This window comes from Anomaloglossus baeobatrachus, chromosome 7, assembly GCF_048569485.1.
Source record: "Anomaloglossus baeobatrachus isolate aAnoBae1 chromosome 7, aAnoBae1.hap1, whole genome shotgun sequence".
Taxonomy (NCBI): Eukaryota; Metazoa; Chordata; class Amphibia; order Anura; family Aromobatidae; genus Anomaloglossus; species Anomaloglossus baeobatrachus.
The window spans coordinates 248,582,453-248,605,615 of NC_134359.1; the positions used below are offsets into that span (position 1 = coordinate 248,582,453).

Genomic DNA, 23,163 nt, shown 5'->3' on the forward strand with positions numbered 1-23,163 from the left:
TTCTTCAAACCCTGAGAATTATGTCTTACTGGATTGTTTCTCTGTGGGAGCATCAGATTCAGCCAGAGCCCTACATCCTTTACCCCCCATTTAATGTGTGAATGAACCGCCATCTTTTGCCTGAACGATTCATCATATATCAACCATGCTGTGCCACCAAAATTGCGGTAGGCCTCCAGTATGATGTCCACATGTTGAAATAAACCGCTACACCATTCAGACCTTTTCTCCCCTAGAACAGCAGCATAAATCGAAAAAGCCTGGATCCAGTTATTAAATGACTTAAAAGGCTTTTTCTTGTCATCAGCCTCCTGCTTATCATCCCTCTTATCCGACCTATGCTGCTGTTCCCTACCTAGTGGTAATAACGTAAATAAATCAATAAATTCCCCATTCCAGATTCTTTCCTTAACAGAGGCACTCAAATGAAAGCCGAGCGGCGATAAATCACATGTGATCGCCTCCTTAAGGAAAGAATCAGGAATGCCCAGGGCTCTAGTACTGTTCAAGGAGTTTACTAAAGGTAACTCCTGACTATTACCCTTTAAAATGTCCACTAGTGTCTTAAATACAACATCTTTAAAATTATTAGGGAAAATGTTCTGCACAGGGAAAGGGGTAGAAAGCATCTCACCCCTCCTGCCGTCCTGTTGCTGAAGGCTTGCATCCGACCCGTCATCGCTGGACCCAGTCCCAGCAGCAGACAAATCCTCTTCAGGGCAACACCGAACTCCAGGCTCATCTTCATGCCCCGCCGCTGGAGCAGGCGTACCGCCTACCCAGGCCCCAAGTGCCACCGCTTCCCTAGAATTGTTCTTTTGCTTGGGCAGCGGCTGAACACTCCGGCCTTTGCTGCGCCCCCGTTCCCTGGGAGCCACCATCTTCTTCCTGTTGACCACGTCAGCTGACTCGGCGCGACCTCCTGCCGCGGCAGCGCCGGTCCCGGATTGAAGACGCTGCCGCTCTTGCGATGTCGCCCCGCGAGACTTGACTCCCAACGTCTTCTTCCGCTCCACTGCAGTCCTCCGCGATGACTCTGCCGGCGGTGAGTATGCTTCTTTTCTTCTCCTTTTTCTCCGCTGCGTCTTCTCCGCCGACTCCACCGCTGCCAACTCAGGATTCATGACCGGCGGCGACTCCGCCGGCCGCTCCGCTTCAGCTGGATCCAACGATGCCGAGGGATCAACGACTTCCAGGCAGGATCTCAGCCATTCCTCGCCGCCTCGTTCTCCGGCTCTTCTCAACAGCTGCTGCAGGAGGTCTTCCATGATGTGTTTCTTCAATCTTCATCAGCTGGACTGCCAGCTGACCGGTTAGTCACTCATATATATACCAAAAATCTCCCGCACAAATACCATAACCACCAATCATATTAAAGTAAAAAAGGCGCGCAACAGCTGGTTCAAACCAGTTTACTCAGCTGTCCGCGTTACATCACCTCACTTCACCATTATCTAATATGTTAACTCTTTCTTTACCAGCTTACTCTTTCACTGAACTTTTTCCCTGCCTGTGCGACCATGGCAACCCCTCGTTATCGGCTATGGGGTTTTTTTTCAGTACAGCAGCGATAGAAGCAGGCGTCACTGGAGCAGAGTCCAGACAACATTACGACACAGTGACTTCCTATATTATTTTGTCCTCACATTTTAGACACCTCATCATGGACAGGACCTTCTCTGTGATGTAGGTGTGACTATTTGGGGTCATTGTCACTATATAGATCAATTTCACACTCGCCCCACATTCAGGCTACAGATCGTACACATGTGCCCCAACCAGTCCACACACCCAAGATGATGTATTTTACCACCACTTACTGTAAAGGCTTGCCGCACACACAATGCAATCACTGCCCGCAGGCCATACACAAGTCACATGTACAATGTACCACCTACTCTCTAAGCTTTCTTAGGCAACAATATTAAAGTTTTAGGCTTCGATAAACACAAAGTTCAGTGCTGAACACCTGTAAGAAATACCAGTATCACAGACAATATAAATATCTAATGACAAGGATACTGAACAATAACATCACAAAATATTGTTAGTGACAACATCAATATCAAATGATGAAAATATCGCACAACAGCAATATCCTTATGTAGATTCTATGAAAAAGCTCAGCGACAAATGTGTATAAAAATAAATTATAGTATATCCCGAATCTAAGGTGCAGAATAAAATTGATAAAACAAATCACAAAATAATGACCAATAACAAAATAATCACCGATCACAATACTCTAAACCCAATGATTAGCGATGATGGAGAACCATTGATATAGTTACCGGCCAGAACTAAGTTCCTTCTATCCTTTCCAGGGATTCCTCTGCTATGGTCTCCTCTCTGGAGATGTCTTCTTCTCTCCTTCCTTTCCTCTCTCCTCCTCCTGTGCCAGGTTTGGGATTTTATACCCCATCTGTGACATCAGCTGTACATCTCCCCCACCAACCTGGAGACACTATGTCTCACCTTGTGAACAAAGAACTGTATTCATCAATCTGTTCTTTCCCTACAATCTGCTGTTAAAGGATAACGAAATGCTGATTATTCTCTGTTGACCCTGTATTTAAATTACATGGAGACACCTTGGCTGGGTGGTATCAGCCCCTAATGGTTATAATACAATGGGAATTTCTTGTGGACTCAGGAGCCTTTGTACTTTAAGATGCCACAAGCATTCATATGGAGAATCCTGATTACTACATCTTAATGTTCCTTGAGAAATTGAACTCTAAAGAACCAATATACTGTATATATGGAGGCAATTTACTTAAAACACCAAATAAAAAAGACCTCTTGTAAAAAATATCTTTTAAATTAGATAAAAATATTTTCCATGCAAATATACAATTATGACAACATGGACACAGTACCCCAGGTTGCTGTTTCTCAGGCAGAAGAAGGCCACAGGCTTTATCAGGAGAAATCTGATTGAGAGAATATCAAGGGGTTATGTAATGACTGTTTCCCTTATGGAACCCTTGGAGTGATTCTGTCGCGGGCGGTGGGGACGCGCTCGCCACGCTCGGGTCCGGGGCTTCTGCTGCTGCTGCTCGGTGGCTCGAGCGGTGGGCCGGACCCGGGGACTCGAGCGTCGCTCTTCGCCCGTGAATGAAAGGGGTGGTTTTGGGTTGGGGAGATTGTTTGTGACGCCACCCACGGGACGTGGTGATGATGGCACCACCGCTGCTGGTAACGGGGATCCCGGGAGAGATGGTGGGGTGCAGCCGAGATGTTGTCCCCTCCGTGGGTAAGGGGGGGTTTGGTGATCCCGGGGCCCGGTGGTGTGACGGGGAGGCTGGATGGCTGGGGTGCAGGGTTGCAGGGACAGCGCGGCGCGGTGCCGGACGGCACTGGTGTACTCACTCAGATAATCAATGACAGAGACTCTTGTAAACCAAACGGCCGGATGGACGGGTCCCGCAGCCGGTTGCAGTGCTGATGTTGTGCTCTCCCCGCATTGCTGATGGTGGCTGTCTTTCCCTGCACCTGTGTACTTTGTTGACTCCGATGGTTCCCCAAACGGTAGTCCGCTCCCCGGTGTATAGGTACCGTAGGAGCCCTTTTGCCCGCAGGCGCTGGCCCTTGGATCTCTAGCCTGTGGCGGTGGCTGTATATCCTCACGGTGTGAGCGGTTGCCTTCTGACGGGACTTGGGTAGTTAGGAAACCCTTGGGTCTGCCAACCTTGCTGTAGGTGCCTGGGCTCCGACCCAGACACCGCAGTAGTTTACTCCTCTCACTTTCACCTCCAAACATTATCTCTGTCTGACCTCAACTGCCACTTTTCCCGCCTCCAGGACGGTGAACTCCTCTATGGGCGGGGCCAACCGCCTGGCTCCGCCCCACCTGGTGTAGACATCAGCCCCTGGAGGGAGGCAACAAGGATTTTTGTTTGACTGCTGTAACTGCCTAGGGTGGGGGTGTGTGTATGTTGTTGTTATCTGTGACCCCTGGCTAGTCCAGGGTGTCACAATTCATCTTTAGTATTCTGTCAGTTGGGGTCATTGTAAACCTATCTCTAAAGGATGCTTTACATGCTGCGACATCGCTAACGATATATATCGTCGGGTCATGTCGTTAGTGACGCACATCCGGCGCCGTTAGCGACATCGCAGCGTGTGACACCAAGGAGCGACGATCAACGATCGCAAAAGCGTCAAAAAACGCTGATCGTTGACACGTCGATCCTTTTCATAATATCGTTGCTGCTGCAGGTACGATGTTGTTCATCATTCCTGCGGCATCACACATCGCTATGTGTGACACCGCAAGAACGACGAACATCTCCTTACCTGCGTTCACCGGCAATGAGGAAGGAAGGAGGTGGGCGGCATGTTCCGGCCGCTCATCTCCGCCCCTCCTCTGCTATTGGCCGGCCGCTTAGTGACGCTGTAGTGACGTCACTATGACGCCGAACGCACCTCCCCCTTGAAGGAGGGATTGTTCGGCGGTCACAGCGACGTCGCTGTAAAGGTATGTGCGTGTGATGCTGCCATAGCGATAATGTTCGCTACGGCAGCGATCACCAAATGTCGCACCAACGACGGGGGTGGGTGCTATCACTAGCGATGTCACAGCGTGTAAAGCACCCTTTAAGGTGACTTGTATACATAAATTCGACTTTAATCTCATGTTATCAAAAATTCCCTGAGGGAAAAATTAACAACGCCACAACGGGACATCTAAGTTTGTAAATTGAGGTCAGGGTGGCTGCCTACTATTATACATGACCAGGAGGCTCCTTGGAAATTTTACTATCAGAAAATTTCTCTTACCCTACCAAGCAAGACAGAGTTGGAGACTTTGTCAATCTATATCAAACAATTTTCAAAAGAATCCCCTGACGATCCCCCATTTATTGTTAGAAAGGGTTGAAACGCATCCGGAGAGCTTAAGGATTTTTTTTGTCAAATCCCTTAGAGGTGATCTAACCTGATTATATACGGTATGGATTATGTACCCATTTATGATTGCCCTATATTGTTATGGTAATCGTCATCTGGGGATTACAGCCATACTGTATGTCCTTGGACCGTAGTAACGGGTTAACGGTTCAGTTTTGTATGTAATATCTGTGTTGCTGTGTTCACTCACGCTTTAGGCACTTGTTAAGAGAAGTGGTGGTGGTGACCCCAAATAGTGGAGATAAGGGTTATTTTTAGGGACAGCCACAGTTCAACGGGGGATACCCAAAAATGATGGTGCCCTCCGTTGTTAGGAAGGGGAATTAAGGGTACATTTAGGTAGGCCCGGTCCTCAACCTATCTGAATCAACTGAACAACTTTTCTGGACCCGATTTCCCTATCTCTCACTTCTGAGGTTAATGTGTGTCTTTACTTGCACTAACACCAGTTTGTCATTCAGTGTCCATGTTGTTATTATAATTGTATATTTGCATGGAAAATATTTTTTATCTAATTTAATGATTTAATAAAGGATATTTTTACAAGAGGTCTTTTTGATTTGGTGTTCCTTGAGAAATTGACCTAAGACCTAGTGACTATAGAAGCCACATTCACACAGCCGAGATAAGTGTAGGGCTGGGGGCTGAAGCCTGTAGCCATATGCTTTATCTGTGCTGGGTATCATAATATGGGGGTACCCTATGTGAATTTATTTACTGTTATACCACGATAGTGACCCGCAGACAGCGTCTGTGATTGCAAGCAGTCAGAAGCTGTCACATAGGCTGAGGGCGCATCTGACTGCAACCAGACACAGATGCCAGTGTGATGCCCTGGACTAGCCAGGTAGTCACAGTTAGCCCCATACACTACACCCATCCCCAAATAAGGTGACAGCAGCCAACCATTAAAACCCTGGTTACCTCCCTCTGGGTTTGATGTCCACACAATGGGGGCGGAGCCTGGCAGTTGGCCATGCCTCCCAGGAGTTCACATGCCCCGAGGCCACCCCACCTGCCCATGAGGACAAGCCTGTAGATGCTGCCCGTGGACGGCCCTTCGTTCAGCCCGCACCGATCCTGTTGCCGTGGAAGGTTCCCCGGGAGGTGCCCGTCCGCAAGGAGAAGCCGCCGGTCCCGGAAGTGACCGCGCCCAAAGAGGTCCTGGCCCCAGCAGTCCGCCCGGCCATGGAGAAGGTGGAAGCTGTACGGAAGAAGGCCCGGCAGGTGAGGTCCGTCGCTCCCGAACCCCAGGCCTCGGCTGAGGCAGCGCAGGGTTGCCGCTGCAGAGCAGCACCACATGCCACGTCACTGCGGGGCTCCCCAGCTGCAAAGGTACCAGTCGTAGCCGGTACGGGGGAGCTCCGGCAGGGCCTGACCCTCGCGCAGCGGGAGCAGGCGGATGCTCTGTATTGGGAGCGGCAGCCAAACCAACTGGGCCGAGAAATTGCAGCCCGGGAACGGCAGAGAGCAGAGGTACTGGCCCGCACCATCTGCGAAAAGGAGAACTTGCGGAGTGCCACCTTCCGGGTGCGGGGCCAAACCTATGAAGGCCAAGTCCGCTGGTTTGACCCCCAGCGTGGATGGGAGTTCGTCTTTGAACCGGGCCTGGAGGCCGAAATCTTTGTTTCCCGATGGGACGTTAACTCCCACCTCCCGATGGGTCATCCAGACCGTGACCTGCTGCCAGGTGACCTGGTGACATACACCCGTCACTGCGGGGAGAGGAGCTGGTTTGCCCTCAATGTGAAGAGGAAGGAGAGCCGTAATGTTCCAAGGCGGCCCCAGTCCCCTCCCCCACCGTACAGCTCCGAGGTCCTGGTCGAGGAGGAGTATGAAGAAGAAAGTTAAAGTGCGGTAGCGGTTCCCGGCTACCATGTTAAAGTCCCCGTTGGGACCATCCTGTCCGTCCCCATTGGGACTTTGCTTTTACCCCATTTTCATATAGACAAGGCCGAGAACTGGCAGGCCACCCAAAAACTATTGGGCCTTGTAAATAGCCCTTTGGACCACCTTCTGTCCCACAGTCTCCGGAAAGGCTGGTTGGAGGAAGGGCCTGTGGCAGAGTAGGCCGGGGCCCTGTCACCACTGGAACCGGTGACAACCCTTCGGGTCAGGGGTCCCCTGGACGTGGGGCCTCTGAGAGACTGCTAGGTATGGAACTTCGTACCCGGCCCGTTGTGGGCAATACTTGGGCCTGATTCCTGGACTGGGGAAAAAAGGGGTGCTGACCTGTGCTTTTAGAGGCAGCATCAAGGCTAGGTTTGCTTGGGTGGGCAAACAGAAGGACCTGGTCCCGTTCCCGTTAATAAAAATGTTCGTAACGTTTAAGAAACCTGCCTCCCGTAATGGGATGATTCCTTAAGTATGCTTATGTAAAAACTGTTATTATAATTGTATTATGTTCTCTTTTTCTTATCTTTCCAGTTAAAACAAAATAAACCGGTGGTGGTCGGGCAGCCCGCGGACGGTCTGCATTCAACCAAGGGGGAGTGTGACGCCCTGGACTAGCCAGGTAGTCACAGTTAGCCCCATGCACTACACCCATCCCCAAAGAAGGTGACAGCAGCCAACCATTAAAACCCTGGTTACCTCCCTCTGGGTTTGATGTCCACACCATGGGGGCGGAGCCTGGTGGTTGGCCACGCCCCCCCAGGAGTTCACATGCCCAGAGGCAGGAAAACAAGTTCAGATTAGTTTTGACAGTGGAGTAGTGGTGAAGTGGAGTGAGGAGTAAAATCTGTCTGTCCCCTGGGTAGACGCCCGGGCACTTTGACCAGGAGGCAGACGGTGGTGGCCGTCTGCAGGAGCCGGGAAGACAGTCCTGGTGGAACCGTAGGACAGGGTAGTGGCCCGCCGGTACCGAACCGGGAAACCAGCTGGAAACCGAAGCACAAGTGGGGGTACTCAGACCCTGAAACGCGGTCCCGAATCTACCGGACCCCGTTAATTAACTGATTGAGGTCTGGACTTTAGGTCCTTTCTCACCCACCGATTCCGGATAACGGCCACCACCAAGGGCCAAAGATCCACCGGGCCAGCGCCTGCGGGCAACGGGCTCTGCCGACGTACACGCCGGGGAGCAGGACTCCTGTCGCTAAAGCGCGGTTGTCCAAAATCTACAAAAAGGTGCAGGAGAAGACGGCTACCACCAACCGTTTGGGGACCGAAGCGACCCGCTGCGGGCACCGACTATCCACCGTTTGGTTTACCAGAGACTCCTGTGTGTTTGTCCGAGTGAGTACTACTGGGCCCGTGGACCACGCACCGACACTGCACAACATCAACCGGGTCCCGGGGCCACCATCCCCTGCCCACGGAGGGGTTAACATCACAAGCTGCCCCCAACATCTCCCCCGGGGTGCCCAGTAATCGGCAGTGGTGGTGCTACATTCACCACAACCCGTGGGTGGCGTCACGAACTCTAAATCTAATCCAAAATCCCCACTTGACACGCCAGCCCCCTTACAGAGCGATGTGACCCCCGGTCCGGAGACGCTCAAGCCACCAACACACGAGCTCGGATCCGAGCGGCTCAGCTGTAGCCGAGCGCGGGGCGGTACACCAGGACGGCCGGTGAGTAGGGGAAGCAGTGAATATAGATGAGCAATAATGAGTGGCCCCGGAAGAAGACTGAGCGGCATAGAAGCAATTACAGCCGCGTCAGAGAGTCAGTAAAGGCTCATTCAGATGACCGTTCTGTTTGTCCTGGTCAGTTCCTTTTTTGCGGACCTACTGACGAGACCATCTTTTCAATGAGTTTTGTGTAAGATCGGATGGCACACAGAAGCACTTCCGTGTGCCATCAAATCCTACAAAAAAACACATCGGTGTCTGTCCTTTCCGTTATTATGGAATATGCCCCATTCTGTTCTGTAATTGCGGACCGTGACACAATACAAGTCAATGGGTTTGCAAAATCCACGGAAGGATTTCCGCGTGGCTTCCGTCGATCGGTGCCTCTGCAGTATATGTCCCACTCCCCCGCCAGCCCCGCAGCTGCTCGCACAGCAGTGTGTCAGCATCTGCTCGTACAGCAGTGTGTCAGCATCTGCTCGTACAGCAGTGTGCGAGCAGCTGCGGGGATGACGAGTTCTGTCATCAAGAGGTTAGCTAAGTTCATTACCTGCGGTGATGAAGTCCGTTGTACTCCTGACGTCAGCGCTCGTCACTGAATTCCATGCCCGCAGTGATATCACCACAAGTCTCACAAGTAGCCCGAGACTGTGACTAGCAGTAATGTCACGGGCTCATGTGATACTTTGCTTGACAATGCGGCGGTCATTGAACTCAGGTAATGTACCTAGCTAACCTCATGACGTCGGCGGTCGCTATGTCCTGCAGTGACCTGGCCTGACCTAATGATGTTAGCTCAGGTCACTGCACTGCTCTCCCAGCCAATGGGGAACCTTCAATTGGCAGTTTAAGATTCATAAATGTATAAAATTACATTAAAATAGAATTATGAAAAAAAAAGTGTCAAAAATTATATTTTTAAAAACCATTCATATGTGTTGTTAAATATTTCTTTAAAAAAAAATTGTAACAATGAAAACAGTATTTGTGTCAGTGAATAAATAGAAGTTCACATGTACTAAAATAATAATAATATAGTGCTATTAATTACTTAGCGCTTTACATACATCAGCAACACTGTTCCCATTGGGCTCACAATCTAAGGTCCCTATCAGTTTGTCTTTAGAGTGTGGGCGGAAACTGGAGAAGTCGGGAGGAAACTCACGCAAACACGGGGAGAACATACAAACTCCTTGCAGATGTTGTCCTTGGCAGGATTTGAACCCAGGACCCCAGCGCTGCAAGACTGCACTACTAACCACTGAGCGACCATGCTGCCTATACTCACCTCTGGTGTGACCGGGGTTCCAGTGATGTCTGAAGCCACATTTCTGGGGTCCACATGACATTTTTATGACATGTGAGCCCCGCGACCAATCTGCGCTCTCCCCACCTTTCAACATTTGAGCAGAATAGGAGTGCAGCTCTGATTTCCTGCTCAAAATGTTCGAAGGAGGAGAGAAGGAAACCGGCACTGATTGGTCACGGGGCCCTGGGAACGCGACTTCAGACATCGTTGGAAACGCAACTACACCGGAGAGAAGTATAGGCTTATTTTTATGGGGGTGAAAAGGGGAATGAGCAGGGGATGTCAAAGTGTCGCGGGCGGAGGAGGGGACGCTGCGCTCTCCCACTGCTCGGGTCCGGCTGCTCTGTGGTGGCTCGAGCGGTGGGCCGGATCCCGGGGACTCGAGCGGCGTTCCTCGCCCGTGACTGAAAAGGGGATTTTGATTGTGGGGGTTTTGGTTATTGTCCGTGACGCCACCCATGGTTGTGGGGATATTGGTGACACCACCGCTGCTCTAGACGGGGATCCCGGGAGCGGTGACAGGGAGCAGCTTGGTTGTTATTTCTCCCCTCCGTGGGTAGGGGGTTGGTTGTCCCGGGGCCCGGTGATGGGGTAGGGATGGATGGCAGGCGGGTTACAGGGCCTGGTGAGGTGCAGGGTCGCAGGGGCAGCGCTGTGCCGCACGGCACGGTGGTACTCACTCAGCCAATGATGAGGACACAGTTCTCAGTAAAACACACGGCTGGATGGAGGGGTCCCACAGACGGCTGCGGTGTTGTTTCTCCCGGCAGGTTGTTGGTGACTGCCTTTCCCTGCACCTATGTACGGTAGATGGTTACGATGGGTTCCCACAGGTAACCCGCTCCCCAACTTGGATATGGGCCGGAGGAGCCCCTTTTGCCCGCAGGCGCTGGCCCTGAGAAACGGTTGCCTTGGCGGTGGCGGTGTCTCCCTCACTTGGTTGGACTGTTGCCTTCTGTCGGGACTTGGCTGTTGGGAAACCCAGGAGGTTCCCTTCACTAACGAATTTGGCAAATTCACGGCGACTCCTAGCCTTGCCGGGGTCCGTAAGCCCCTGCCAGATGGTGCTGACTTCTCTTTGCGTACCGGTCCGGTACCGCCGGGCCACCGCCCATCCACGGTCCTTACGGTAGACTCCAATCAGCCACTCCTGCAGACGGTCACCACCGTCTGCCAACCTTGCTGTCTCGCCCGGGCCACACACCCGGACGCTGTCAGTTAGTTGCTTCACTACCACTTCTCCTCCTTCCACTTTCACCTCCAAAACTAATCTCTCTGTTTTTCCCACCTCCAGGACTGTGAACTCCTCGGTGGGCGGGACCAACCGCCTGGCCCACCCCCTGGTGTGAACATCAGCCCCTGGAGGAAGGCAACAAGGGTTTTGTGTCTGACTTCGGTGTGCCTGCTGGGAGTGTGGGGTGTGTTGGTGTTGTTCTCTGTGGCCCCTGGCTTGTCCAGGGCGCCACAAAAGCAGTGGACAAACCCTTTAATTTTACTGCATTTGTCACTATACAATATCTCTTGCTGCACATATAGAATCCAGATCACATCCCTCTGCCACCTGATCAACTTATTTGAATTAGGATGAGCAAGGTCACCACACACTTTCCTCTCAGGTTTCACCCTCACCTGAATACTGCAGACTGAGCCGCAGCTATGAGTGGTGACATCAGCGAGTTCCCCTGACATCACAGCTGGATTCCCACGGTACCTCAGCTATAACATCAGGGTAAGCCAATAAACTCAATGCCAGATTACTGAATTAGATGTTGTGCACACATTGAGTGGTTGCAGACATGTCTGCATCATCTGGCAAAAAAATCACCAAAACTTCAAGAGTTTTATATGCGGTTTCAGTGCGGTTCGGGTCAGGAGATACAGCTTTGGCTAAGAAATGTCTGCAACTAAATACTCAATGTGCACACATCACCTAATCTGGTAATCTGGCACTGAGTTCAATACATTCACCTGACGTCACAGCTGGGGTACCATGGTGACCTGACCTGAAGTGAACTCATTGAACTTAGTGAGCTCACCTCGGGTGAAGTCATTTAACTCAATGCTACAATATCGGATTAGGCAATGTGCGCAAATTGAATATTTGGTTGCAGAAATTTCTGCACCAAGTTTGCATCTCCTGGCAAAAACACGGTGCAGTTTAGATGTGTTTGTGGTGCAGTTTTTGCCAGAAGATGTAGAATTGGTGTGGAAATGTCTGTAACCAAAGACTCAACATGCACACGCAGTGTATTCTGATAATCCAGCATCCAATGGTTCAATGAGTTCACCTGAGGTGAGGTCATTGAGTTCACCTCAGGTCAATTCACTATGGGAACCTCCAGCTGTGACGTCAAGTTAACTCACTGATGTCAACGCTCACAGCTGTGGCTCAGTCAGTGTGTCCCTGATGGCCACAGTGAGCAGTCATGATTTCTAATGTGACCGTTGTGAGAAGGTGACTGGTGATATTGTTAATGGGCGGTATGTAACACAAAAGTGGTGCAAGCCTGAAGTTCTGTTGTGGTGCTTGTAGTACCACGGCTTTGTATCATAATGTCCACTGGGTCGGGCTTGCAGGTGGCTGGAGAGATGGACGAGTCTGGCCACCTACATACAGTGCTGTGCAAATTAATTGGGAAAAAAGCATTTTTTAAGTAAAATCGTAAGTTGGTTACCAGTCAGTGATTCAAACCAGTTTTAACTGCTTTGAAAAGAGAATGAAGAAGAAAAAGGAAAACGGCACCAAGAATTGATAAAACACTTATCAGAAATAGTAAAATGAATGCAAGAAAAACAAGTAAAGACCTCCAAAGAGTCGTGTTCACTGCAGATATTGATACAGTATTAGCGATTCGACTGTACGGCGCAGGCTTCTGGAACTTGGTCGGAGGGCAACAAAGCCAGTAAAGAAACAACTTCTAACATCTCCAATGAAGGCAAAACGACTCACATGGGCAAAAAAATATAAATCTTAGACAACCAGCCAGTGGAAAAAGGTAATTTTCAGTGAAGAAACCCATCTTTTTGTTCAAGGGTAAAGAGCAAGTGTTGTTAGAAGCATAAATGAACCATTGTGAGCTGATCATATTCAACAAACTGTAAAACACCCTCAAAAACAGATGTTTTGGGGCTTTTTTACAGCTGATGGTACAGGGAGCTTATTTCCTGTTGATGGTTTGATGAATTCATCCAAATACATAGACGTTTTAAAATGTTTTATTGTGCCATTCATGCATAAATTTGAAGGGACATTCCAAGAAGATTTGGCTCCATGCCACAATTCCAAGTGTGTGAAGAAATTCCTGGAAGACAATAAAGTAAAAGTGCTGGACTGGCCTAGCAATTCACCAGACTTAAATCCTATAGAAAATTTGTGGAGCATTGTGAAGAGACGTCTTGGCAAAATGGACTATACAACCAAATAACGCATGATAAACAGTGCCATACAAGTGTGTGACGCCCTGGCCTATCAGGTCGTCAAAGGGTATTGTACAATCTGCCCTTCTGTGCAATATCCACCTCCTCCTTGATTACGGGTCCCCAACTTATGGTGTTGCCAACAACAGCTAATTAAAATCCTAGGAACACTCTGCACCACACCCACCAAACACAACAGTGGACTGCCTGAGTGGAATAGGGTCGTCAACTTGGGGGGTTGGTTAAGGGGATGTCAGGAGTGTCAAAAGTAAGTCAGCGAAGTGTAGGAAGTGAAGGAAAGAGGAGGTAAAGAGCCAGGCTCCTTGGAAGTAACTAGGTGGCAGACGGTGGTCTGGGCCTAGTAAAAGCTGCACCCCTGGTCGCAGAGGATCGTGACAAGGGGCACGGAACTGTCGAGGAGGACAGCCGGTGGCCTTGTACCATCACTAGGCTGGGACCAGCACACGACGGGGTATTTGGATCCTAGGTCAGGGAGTAGCTTCAGACAACCTGACAATTTACCCGACGAGAATGGAGCCTTGAAGATCCGCCATCCACTCGCTCCAAAATCGAGGGGGATAGGACTTTCCACTAAACCGGTCCAGGAAATCCCATGCGTGAACCCTGAGAGCAAGCTCCCACAGTTAGCCACACTGGGGAGCGGGACCCGACTAGTTCTACACTACCGGGTCCAACTGACAAGTGAACTTAGTGCCAGGAGGAAGGTCACGGATTACCAGGCAACACCAGCGGGGACGGGACCCAAACGTGCTTCCCTCAGCGGCAGAGATGTCCAGAACTTTGGTTTACCAAGTTGTCGGTGTCAGCTTTACGGACTGAGTGAGTACGCAAGTGACCCTTTCACCCCCAACGGCACTCCCCAACACCTTCACCAAGTCCCGGGGCATCCTCCCTACCCGTGGAGGGGTTAGAACACCTAGCTGTCCACTCCATCGCCCCCGGTTACTCCCAGCTGCAGCGGTGGTACTCTACCTTACCACACACGTGGCGTCACGAACTTTAAATACACAATCCCCTGTAAATACCCCCTTCTATTTGAGTGGCCGCACGACCCCAGGGTCCAGAGACCCTCAAGGCACCACGGATCCGGATCCGAGCAGCCTGGCTGCTGATGCGGGGGCAGCACAAGTGGTTCCATGATGAAGAATTGAAGAATTTATGCAACAATTTGGTAGAATCAATGCCAAAATGCATTGAAAAATGTCATATCTGCTAAAGGAGGACATATTTCTTACTAAAATTGGTATGTAACAGTGCATTATAACATTTTTTTATTAAATATTCAAAAATTTGTGTTTTTTTTGCTTTCTCCCAATTAATTTGCACAGCACTGTACCCCCGCCCATGGGTGTGTTTGACATGTGGCTGACTGGTCATATGTCAGGTATAATGGAGTCTGATTTTTGCAGATGGACAGAGAGTGTGCAGCACATGGGAACAGTGTGCTGGAGGTCTCAGTCTGGGAAAAGACTGGAGAGGACTACACTGGCAGGAGCCAAGTCAGTCCGGGTGAGGACTGTGAAAAGACACAGCTAGGCTGTAGAGTGCTGTGGCTGCAGGAACGAACCTCTGCTGGAGGTGAATACACTGGCAGGAGCTAATGTGGGGAAGGCTGCCATACTTCCACATGGACTTGTAAATGGACTGGAAGCCCACGGTATGTGGCTGAGTTTATTTGCCTTTAAGCCAGGAAAGGCTTGTTTATGTTTAAGAGCAGTTTATGCATGGAGTGTTTTAAATAAACTGCCGGAATTTTTATAAAGAGACTGTTATCTGTGTTACCTAAGCTACCTCGTATCACTGCGAGTGAAACCCCTAAGTTGCGGTGTGCAATTTCACACCAGACACTGCAGCTTCAGGATGTAGCAGAGCCGGGACTGTCGTGAGACCTTGTGTGGATTACGTCAGTCTTGTGGGGGTGTTTTTGGGGTAATAAATTAGTAAAAAAGGGTGGGTTGGTTTTTTTTTTTTAATAAAGGACTTGTGTTTATTTCTTTTTACTTACAGGATTAGGACTAGGGTGGGTCTCACAGACCCCTCCCCATTACTAATCCAGGGCTAGATGACAGCTGATTTTTTTGACAAATCACAGTTGCCATTTAACCCTTTATATTACCCCCAATTGCCACTGTACCAGGGCAATCAGGATAATCCGAGTAAAGCACCGGGATTGGCGCATCTAATGGATACGACAATACTGGACAGCTGTGAGCTACTATTTTAAGGCTGGGGATCCAATAACCATAGGCATCCCTAGACAGAGTATACCAGACCACAGCTATCGGCTTTATCTTGGCTGGGTATCAAAATTGGGGGAGAATTGCATGCTTTAAAAAAAATAAAAAATTTAAATAATTAAAAAAAAAGCCAGATGGGGTCCCTCATATTTTGATACACAGCCAAAATAATGCGCACACCTGGGGGCTACAGTCTGTAGCTGTCTGCTTTATCTGCGCTTGGTATCAAAATACAGGGGACCTTTTTTTTTTAAATTTATTTTTACATTCCACTTGGGCAACCAGACAGCTGCTGTGAGAGCAACCAATCAGAGACGCTGGCAGTCTGACTACAGCCAATCACAGATACAGTCACAGAGGGTGGACAGGTGAAGCAGTGAATATGAATGAAATCTAATGAGCGGACCCGGACCCAGAAGCAGAGTGACAATCGCATGGAGACTGGTAAGTATGTCCCATTTTAACAATTTACCTTCCTTTTCTAACAGTAACACGGATGTGTAACGCCCTGGACTAGCCAGGTAGTCACAGGTAGTCCCTTACATAAACACCTTCCCCTAAAAAGGTACCAGCAGCCAACCTTAAAACCCTGAGTCACCCCTCTCAGGACTTGAAGTTCACACCAGGGGGCAGAGCCAGACAGTTGGCCATGCCCACCGAGGAGTTCGGACAGCCTGAGGCGGGAAAACACAACAGATGAGTTTTGGAGGTGAAAGGGAGAGGAAAGTAGAGGAGTAGGGAGAGCGTTAGGAGGAGAAGACGTCTGTCAGGGATCTGGGTCGGAGCCCGGATACCCTGTGGCCAGGAGGCAGATGGTGGTGGCCGCCTGCAGGAGCTGGGATTACAGCCGGTGGAACCATAAGAGACTGGTACCGAACCGGGAAACCGATTGGAAACCGGAGCACCAGGAGGGGTACTCAGACCCAGTACGAGGCCCAGAAGCTACTGGATCGAGTCGAATTCACTGATTAGGGTCTGGACTTTAGGTCCTTTCCCACCCAAGACCTGACTGAAGACAACCGCCCAACCAGAGGGATAGAAAGCCACCGCCCAGGCATCGAGATCCCACGGGCCAGCGTCTGCGGGCAAATGGGCTTTACCGGCACACACAAAGCTGGGGAGCGGACTACCGTTGCTCAGGCATAGGAGTCACCATTTTACCAAAAGTGAGGTGCAGGAGAAAGGCGGAAACCACCAACCTGAAGAGAGGAGAAGCGCAGCCAGCTGCGGGCACCGTCCACCATCTTGTTTGGTTCACCAGAGACTCCAGAGTGTCTGTAATACTGAGTACAGCCGTGCCCTCGGGCCGCGCACCGCACCAACATGCCAGCATGCATCCCCCTCCCCAGCCACAGCGCCCTCGGGCCCCAGGACCATCACCCCCTACCCACGGAGGAGTCAACACCAAGCTGCGCAATAACGTCCCCGGGAGCGTAGTCAACGGCAGTGGTGGTGTCCATCCATTCACCACAACCTGTGGGTGGCGTCACGAACTTAACCCCCAAAAAAACAACCACGTCCGCGGCCGTGGACCACCCCACCGAACACCACCCCTCATGTAGCGCCAGCATTACCTTCAGAGCGACATCACCCCCGAGTCCGCGAGGAGCTCGAGCCACCCACCGACGAGCATGGATCCGAGCGGCACGGCATGCGGCCGAGCCCTGGGGCGGTACACATCGACCTCTTCTGGTGTCACGAACAGGATTGAACCCATCCACTTACCTGTGGAAGTGCACCTTGAAGTTATCGTCAGCGGTGTCCCGTTGAAAAATTGCAGAATCCGCCATCTTGTCACTGTCCTGTGGCGCGAAGTTTCCCGCCAAAGCCGTCTTCTCCAAGAAAATGGTGCGAGAGTGAAGCCCCACCCCCTGAGAACAGAGCGGTGCAGAAAGAAAGCAGAGTGCCCCGAAAAGACCAAGGGGGAATGGAGGAAAGATGTCCGTGCCTAACTTGGATGGTGGAGGAGCGCTGGCCACGGGAGCGGCGGCGCCTGAGGACGGGAATGTAGCAGCCCTCGCTCCGGTCGCAGGAGTGGGGGAGGCCATGGGTCCGGCGGTCGCCCAGGTAATGCCGATCTCCTTGCCCTACATGCCCGGTGCTACCTGGCTACCTCAGTATGATGGGAAGCCTGATGTCTTGCAGGTGTTCCGGAAAAAGATAAGCACGATCCTTGACTTCTATGCCATGACCGGCAGACAGCGTGCGACGGTAGTGCTAGGGCAGCTGACCAGCGCAGCCGAGCAGGAGACGGAGACCTGGGCAGATGCAGACCGGGCCTCGGTGACCACTATCTTCGAGACACTCCAGACCGCCATTGAAACCCGCACCGAGGCTGAGTTGCGGATGCAGTTATACCAATGTTGGCAACGGCCCACGGACAGTATAAGAGACTATGCCTTGCGCCTGCAGACAGCCCTCCGGACACTGAGGCGGGTGGACACCATCACTGAGGCCGACAGCAACAAGATGCTAGTGGAGCAGTTCCTGTAGGGACTCGGGTCTGCTGAAGATCGCAAACAATTGCGGTTATGGAGCACGCCGACCTAGACTTTGCAGTACTAAAGGAGTGGGCCATCAAGGCCCTGCAAGCACCAACCATCGGCGCTCTTGATACGACCCCTTGGCCGGTCGAAACCGCTCCCGTCTCGGTAGCGCCCCCTCCATTGGCTCTACCGGCCCCTGCTGCCCCCTTCGGGACGATGGAACAGCTGGCCTCGAAGGTCTGACGCATGAACGAAAACCTCTCCGGATCCTCGCCGCACTCCAGCTACCGATGAGAGCCAAGACCTAGGAGAAGATCCAGCTCACCAACAGCCCGGAGGATGTCCCTTGGATGCAGCGCAGGAAGAACAATGACCCGCAGTATCGGCCACCTGTCTGGTACAGGTGCAACAAGCCTGGCCATTACTCTAGGCGATGCCCGTTAAACGAGCAACCCGAGGCCAAGGGCCAATCCTCAGGAGTAGACCCTCACGGCCCGACTGATTGGCGAGACCGGTATGTTGGAGGCCGCCCCATCATCTCCCTGGCAGTGGATGGCGTCCCGACCATGGCCCTGTTGGACACTGGATCGCAGGTAACAACCATGACCTACACATTATACCAGCGATATTGGGCTGATAGTGAACTTGCCCCTCCCGACGATAGCATGACTATTATTGCGGCCAATGGGCTCCCTATGACCCAGATGGGATTCAAGGAGGTGACCCTGACTGTGGGACGGACTGAGCTGAAACGCCAAGGGATGATTGTGGTGCTGAATGAGTCCAGTGACCGTAACCCGAAAGTGGTCCTAGGGACCAACTTGATTGAGCACTGTATGGGAGAGGTGTTGAGCCTGTTACAGCAGCTGTCTGTCACAGCAGGAGGGGGTCAGCAGAGGGCACTGCAGCGTGAAATCCGGACACTCCTGCATTGGCAGCAAGTAAACCTGACGGGTGGAGAGATTGGTGGAGTGCGGGTGATGGACGCAGCCCCTTTGGTGGTACCGCCAAGGAGCGAGATGATGATTTGGTGCAGGGCATGCAGTAGGCCCCCAGGGATGGGATTACCCGGCGTTGGTAGAGCCCTCGCCTTCAGAGCACTGGCCCACAGTAATGGCAGCCAGGGGGGTGATTGACATCAAGAAGGGGAGAGTGCCTGTGAGAGTGCTGAATTGCAGAGAGGAAGAGGTTAGGCTCCCCCGCTATGCCACCATAGCTAAACTGTTCACCATAGACACCCACGCTATCCATGAAAGCATCCCCACTACACCTGCACCCAGCATGAGCAGTGACACCCCATCCATGCAGCTAGAGGAATGGTGCCGGGAGTTGCATGTCGGCACCGAGTCTACCCCGGTACACCACAAAGAGGGGGTATACAGGGTAGTACAGGAGTATGGGCAGGTTTTCAGCAAGCACCCGCTAGACTTCGGGAGGATTAAGGGGGTTCAACACCATATCTCCACAGGCACACATCCACCCATTAAAGAAAGGTATAGGCCGATCCCACTAGCACACTATCAATGCGCCAAATGTTGAGGAACATGAAGGAGGCAGGGGTCATCCGGGATAGTTGTAGTCCCTGGGCAGCTCCGTTGGTGCTGGTAAAGAAGAAGGATGGTACCATGAGAATGTGTGTGGATTACCGGAAGATCAATCAGATAACGCATAAAGATGCCTACCCTCTCCCCCCGCATCAAAGAGTCGCTGGCTGCACTAAAGACTGCTAATTATTTCTCTACCCTTGACCTTACCAGTGGATACTGGCAGGTGGCGGTTGCACAGAAAGATCGTGAGAAGACCGCATTTGCTACCCCCATGGGACTCTGCGAGTTCAACAGTATGCCGTTCGGGCTGTGCAATGCCCCCGGGACCTTCCAACGCTTCATGGAGTGCTGCTTTGGGCATCTCAACTTCGAGACTGTTCTATTGTATTTGGATGACGTGATTGTGTATTCCAAGACGTACGAGGCCCACCTGGAGCACCTGGCAGAAGTGTTTGCGGCCCTCTCCAAGTACGGGATGAAGCTGAAGCCCTCCAAGTGCCATCTGCTGAAACCCAAGGTGCAGTACCTCGGACACATGGTGAGCGAAGAAGGTGTAGCCCCGGATCCTGAGAAGGTTGCTGCTATCCAGAGCTGGCCGCGACCGACCACGGTGAAGGAGGTGAGGCAGTTCCTGGTCCTAGTGGGCTACTACCACCGTTTCATCAAGGGGTACACGAAGATGGCCGCGCCCATGCAAAACTTCCTCGTGGGACAGACCAAGAACGGGAGAGCCCCTGGGCTCCCATTTGTCTGGGGCGTGAAGCACGAGCAGTCTTTTCACCAGTTGAAAGAAATCTTGGCCTACCCCGATTACAGCCTCCCGTTCGTCCTCTACACCGACCCCAGCAATGTGGGCCTGGGTGCGGTCCTGTCCCAGGTACAGGACGGGAAGGAGAAAGTGATCGCCTACGCTAGTAGAAAACTCCGGCCAATGGAAAGGAACCCCGAAAATTACAGCTCCTTCAAGCTTGAGTTCTTAGCCCTCGTGTGGGCGATAACCGAAAGGTTTAAGCATTACCTTGCGGCGGCGAAGTTCACTGCCTACACAGACAACAATCCGTTGACACATCTGGATACAGCCAAGTTGGGTGGCCTGGAGCAGCGGTGGATGGCTCAATTGTGCAATTACGATTTCACTATCAAGTACAGGGCTAGCCGCAAGAACACCAACGCGGATGCGCTGTCTCGGATGCCGCACCTACCCGATGAAGGGGTGGAAGACGACGACCTTGAGGAAATTGAGCTACCCGCGTTCCATCGGCCACGGGATGAGAAGCCCTGTGTTAACCAACAGCAGGCGAATCTTGATCCGCTGCCCAGCCAAGGGTGGCAAGAAGCTCAGGACCAAGAACCTGCAGTCCAGTTGGTCAAAACCATGAATGCGCAGGGCTCTTCCAGGATGGACCCCGCAGCCCCCTCAGAAGCTCAGCGGTTGTGGAAGGAGAGAGACCGGCTGTGCTTACATCAAGGGAAGCTGTATAGGGAGCTGATCAAGCCGAAGACCCATGAGAAGGTTCGCCAGCTGGTGGTCCCCCAGACAAGCGTGCCCAAGGTCCTGCAGGCCTACCATGACGGCACAGGGCACTTCGGTTGGAAGAAGCTGGAAATGTTGCTCAGGGAGCGGTTTTACTGGAGTGGGATGCGAGAGTCTGTGGAGGCCTGGTGCCGAGAATGTGGCCCCTGTGCACTGAGAAGGCGGGACGAAGCCAGCCAGAAAGCCCCTCTAAAACCGATCATCACCCACCAGCCGCTGGAGTTGGTCGCTCTGGACCACGTCAAGCTCACGCCCAGCCGAAGCGGGTATACCTATGCCCTGACCATTGTGGACCACTACTCAAGGTTCATGGTGGTTGTTCCTGTTAAAGACTTGACGGGCCGTACCGCAGCTAGAACCTTCCAGGCCTACTTTTGCCGACTGCATGGCTATCCGGAAAAGGTGCTCACGGACCGGGGCCTGGCCTTTGAAGCAGAGGTGTGCCAGGAGTTTTGTCACTTGTACGGGTGCAAGAAGATCCGGAACACACCGTACCATGCCCAAACTAATGGGATGTGCGAGAAAATGAACCACCTGGTCCTGAACCTCCTCAAGACACTACCGTTGGAGGAAAAGAACCTGTGGCCGGAGAAACTGCCTGATCTGGTGGATATGTACAATAACATCCCCTGCGGTTCCACCAAGTGCACGCCCGCGTACCTGATGAGAGCCCGACCGGGACGGCTGCCACTGGACCTGGAAATGGACATAGAAGCGCCGAAGCTCTTGCCTCCACTGCCAACTGGGATGCCAAGCGACAGACGCAATACCGACGGATCTAGGAGTATGTGGAGAGGAATCTGCGCCAGAGCAGAGAAAAGCAGGAGCAGCGCTTCAACAAGCGGGCTCCGGTTGCCCCCTTTGAACCCGGGCATGTGGTACTGAAGCGCAAGAGAAGGATGCATAAGCTCGACAATCAATGGGCGAGGACCCCATATGTCATACAGCCTACTGGATGGGAGAGCGAGAAGACCTATCTGATCAGTCGCGACCAGGGGAAGACCACGGCTACCGTTTCCAGGGACCACCTGAAGAGATGCCCGGATCCCTTGGAGATTGGTAGATGAGTCTCCGGTTCCCGTGCCGAGCGGGGAAAGAGGTGATTCATACCGTGATGGGTGACTTCCCAGCAGACTGGCCTATGCAGAAGAGAGAAAGAGAGACCTTCAAAAATTCATGATTGACACACTGATATCATAATAAATCCAGGAAAATTCCATTTCATGATCATAAGGTGCAATTTAATTCATTATATAACAACACAATTGACAATAGATTTAAAGGGATGTCATTTGGACACACAAAGTGCAGAAGTGCCTGTAAAATCACAACCAGGGAGGTGTGCCTGAAAAATCAGATCCAGGGGTTTAATATGACATAAACATACATAGGGAATATTACAATTGCGGGTATACAATGTTCTGTGATACAAACATTATATACAACAATTTCATTTCATCAGGTTAGCCAAGTATGTGACACCAGCCACTATTCAGCAGTCATAGCTCATAATAAAACATGATATGCAGAATAAAGTTTTATCCTTATGTATGGGGAGGTGCATGCAGGATAAAGTATTGTCCCTATGTGTGGAGAAGTGCTGTCACAGCCTGAATCATGAGCATGGCAATCAGGGATCAATGAAGCTCCCTTAGTATATTCCAAGCTGGACCGGCAGACAAGGTAACCTACCACAATGACCCCTGGACCCGGTACAGACACACCACCCTGCACCTCGACGCGTTTCGCTGTCGCTTCGTCGGGAGGTGCAGGAATGATGTGAGTGACTGCTATATATCCGGAAAAGTATCACTTACCGTCCCACATTGGCACGCTGTGGTAATCCGATGCCCATCCTCCATACTGACCGGCGTTCCGGAATCCGAAATGCGCATGCGCGCAACCCAGAGTCCTGGTAGGACCGCTTCTATCTCCAAGAGAGAGGAGTTGCGATGGGGGCGTCTTGTGCGTCCTCATACGCGAACCTCTTTCTTGGATACTGGGAGCGGTCCATACATTTTCCGGATTCTGAGATGGGCGCAGTCCACATGTGGCTGCGCTACATCGATGATATTTTTTTGATTTGGCAGGGGGGGATCGATCGGCTAGACACCTTTATGCAACA

At 51.6% G+C, this 23,163-nt stretch overlaps 1 protein-coding gene across 1 annotated transcript in view; it reads right to left on the reverse strand.

Moving 5' to 3' along the window:
• LOC142246683 (uncharacterized) overlaps positions 1-23,163 on the reverse strand; it is a 232,881-nt gene that overhangs the window by 180,673 nt on the left and 29,045 nt on the right. Inside the window, exon 4 of the mRNA XM_075319749.1 lies at positions 11-1,284. Coding sequence (XP_075175864.1) covers positions 11-1,284 — 1,274 coding nt within the window. The remainder of the gene's footprint in view (positions 1-10; positions 1,285-23,163) is intronic.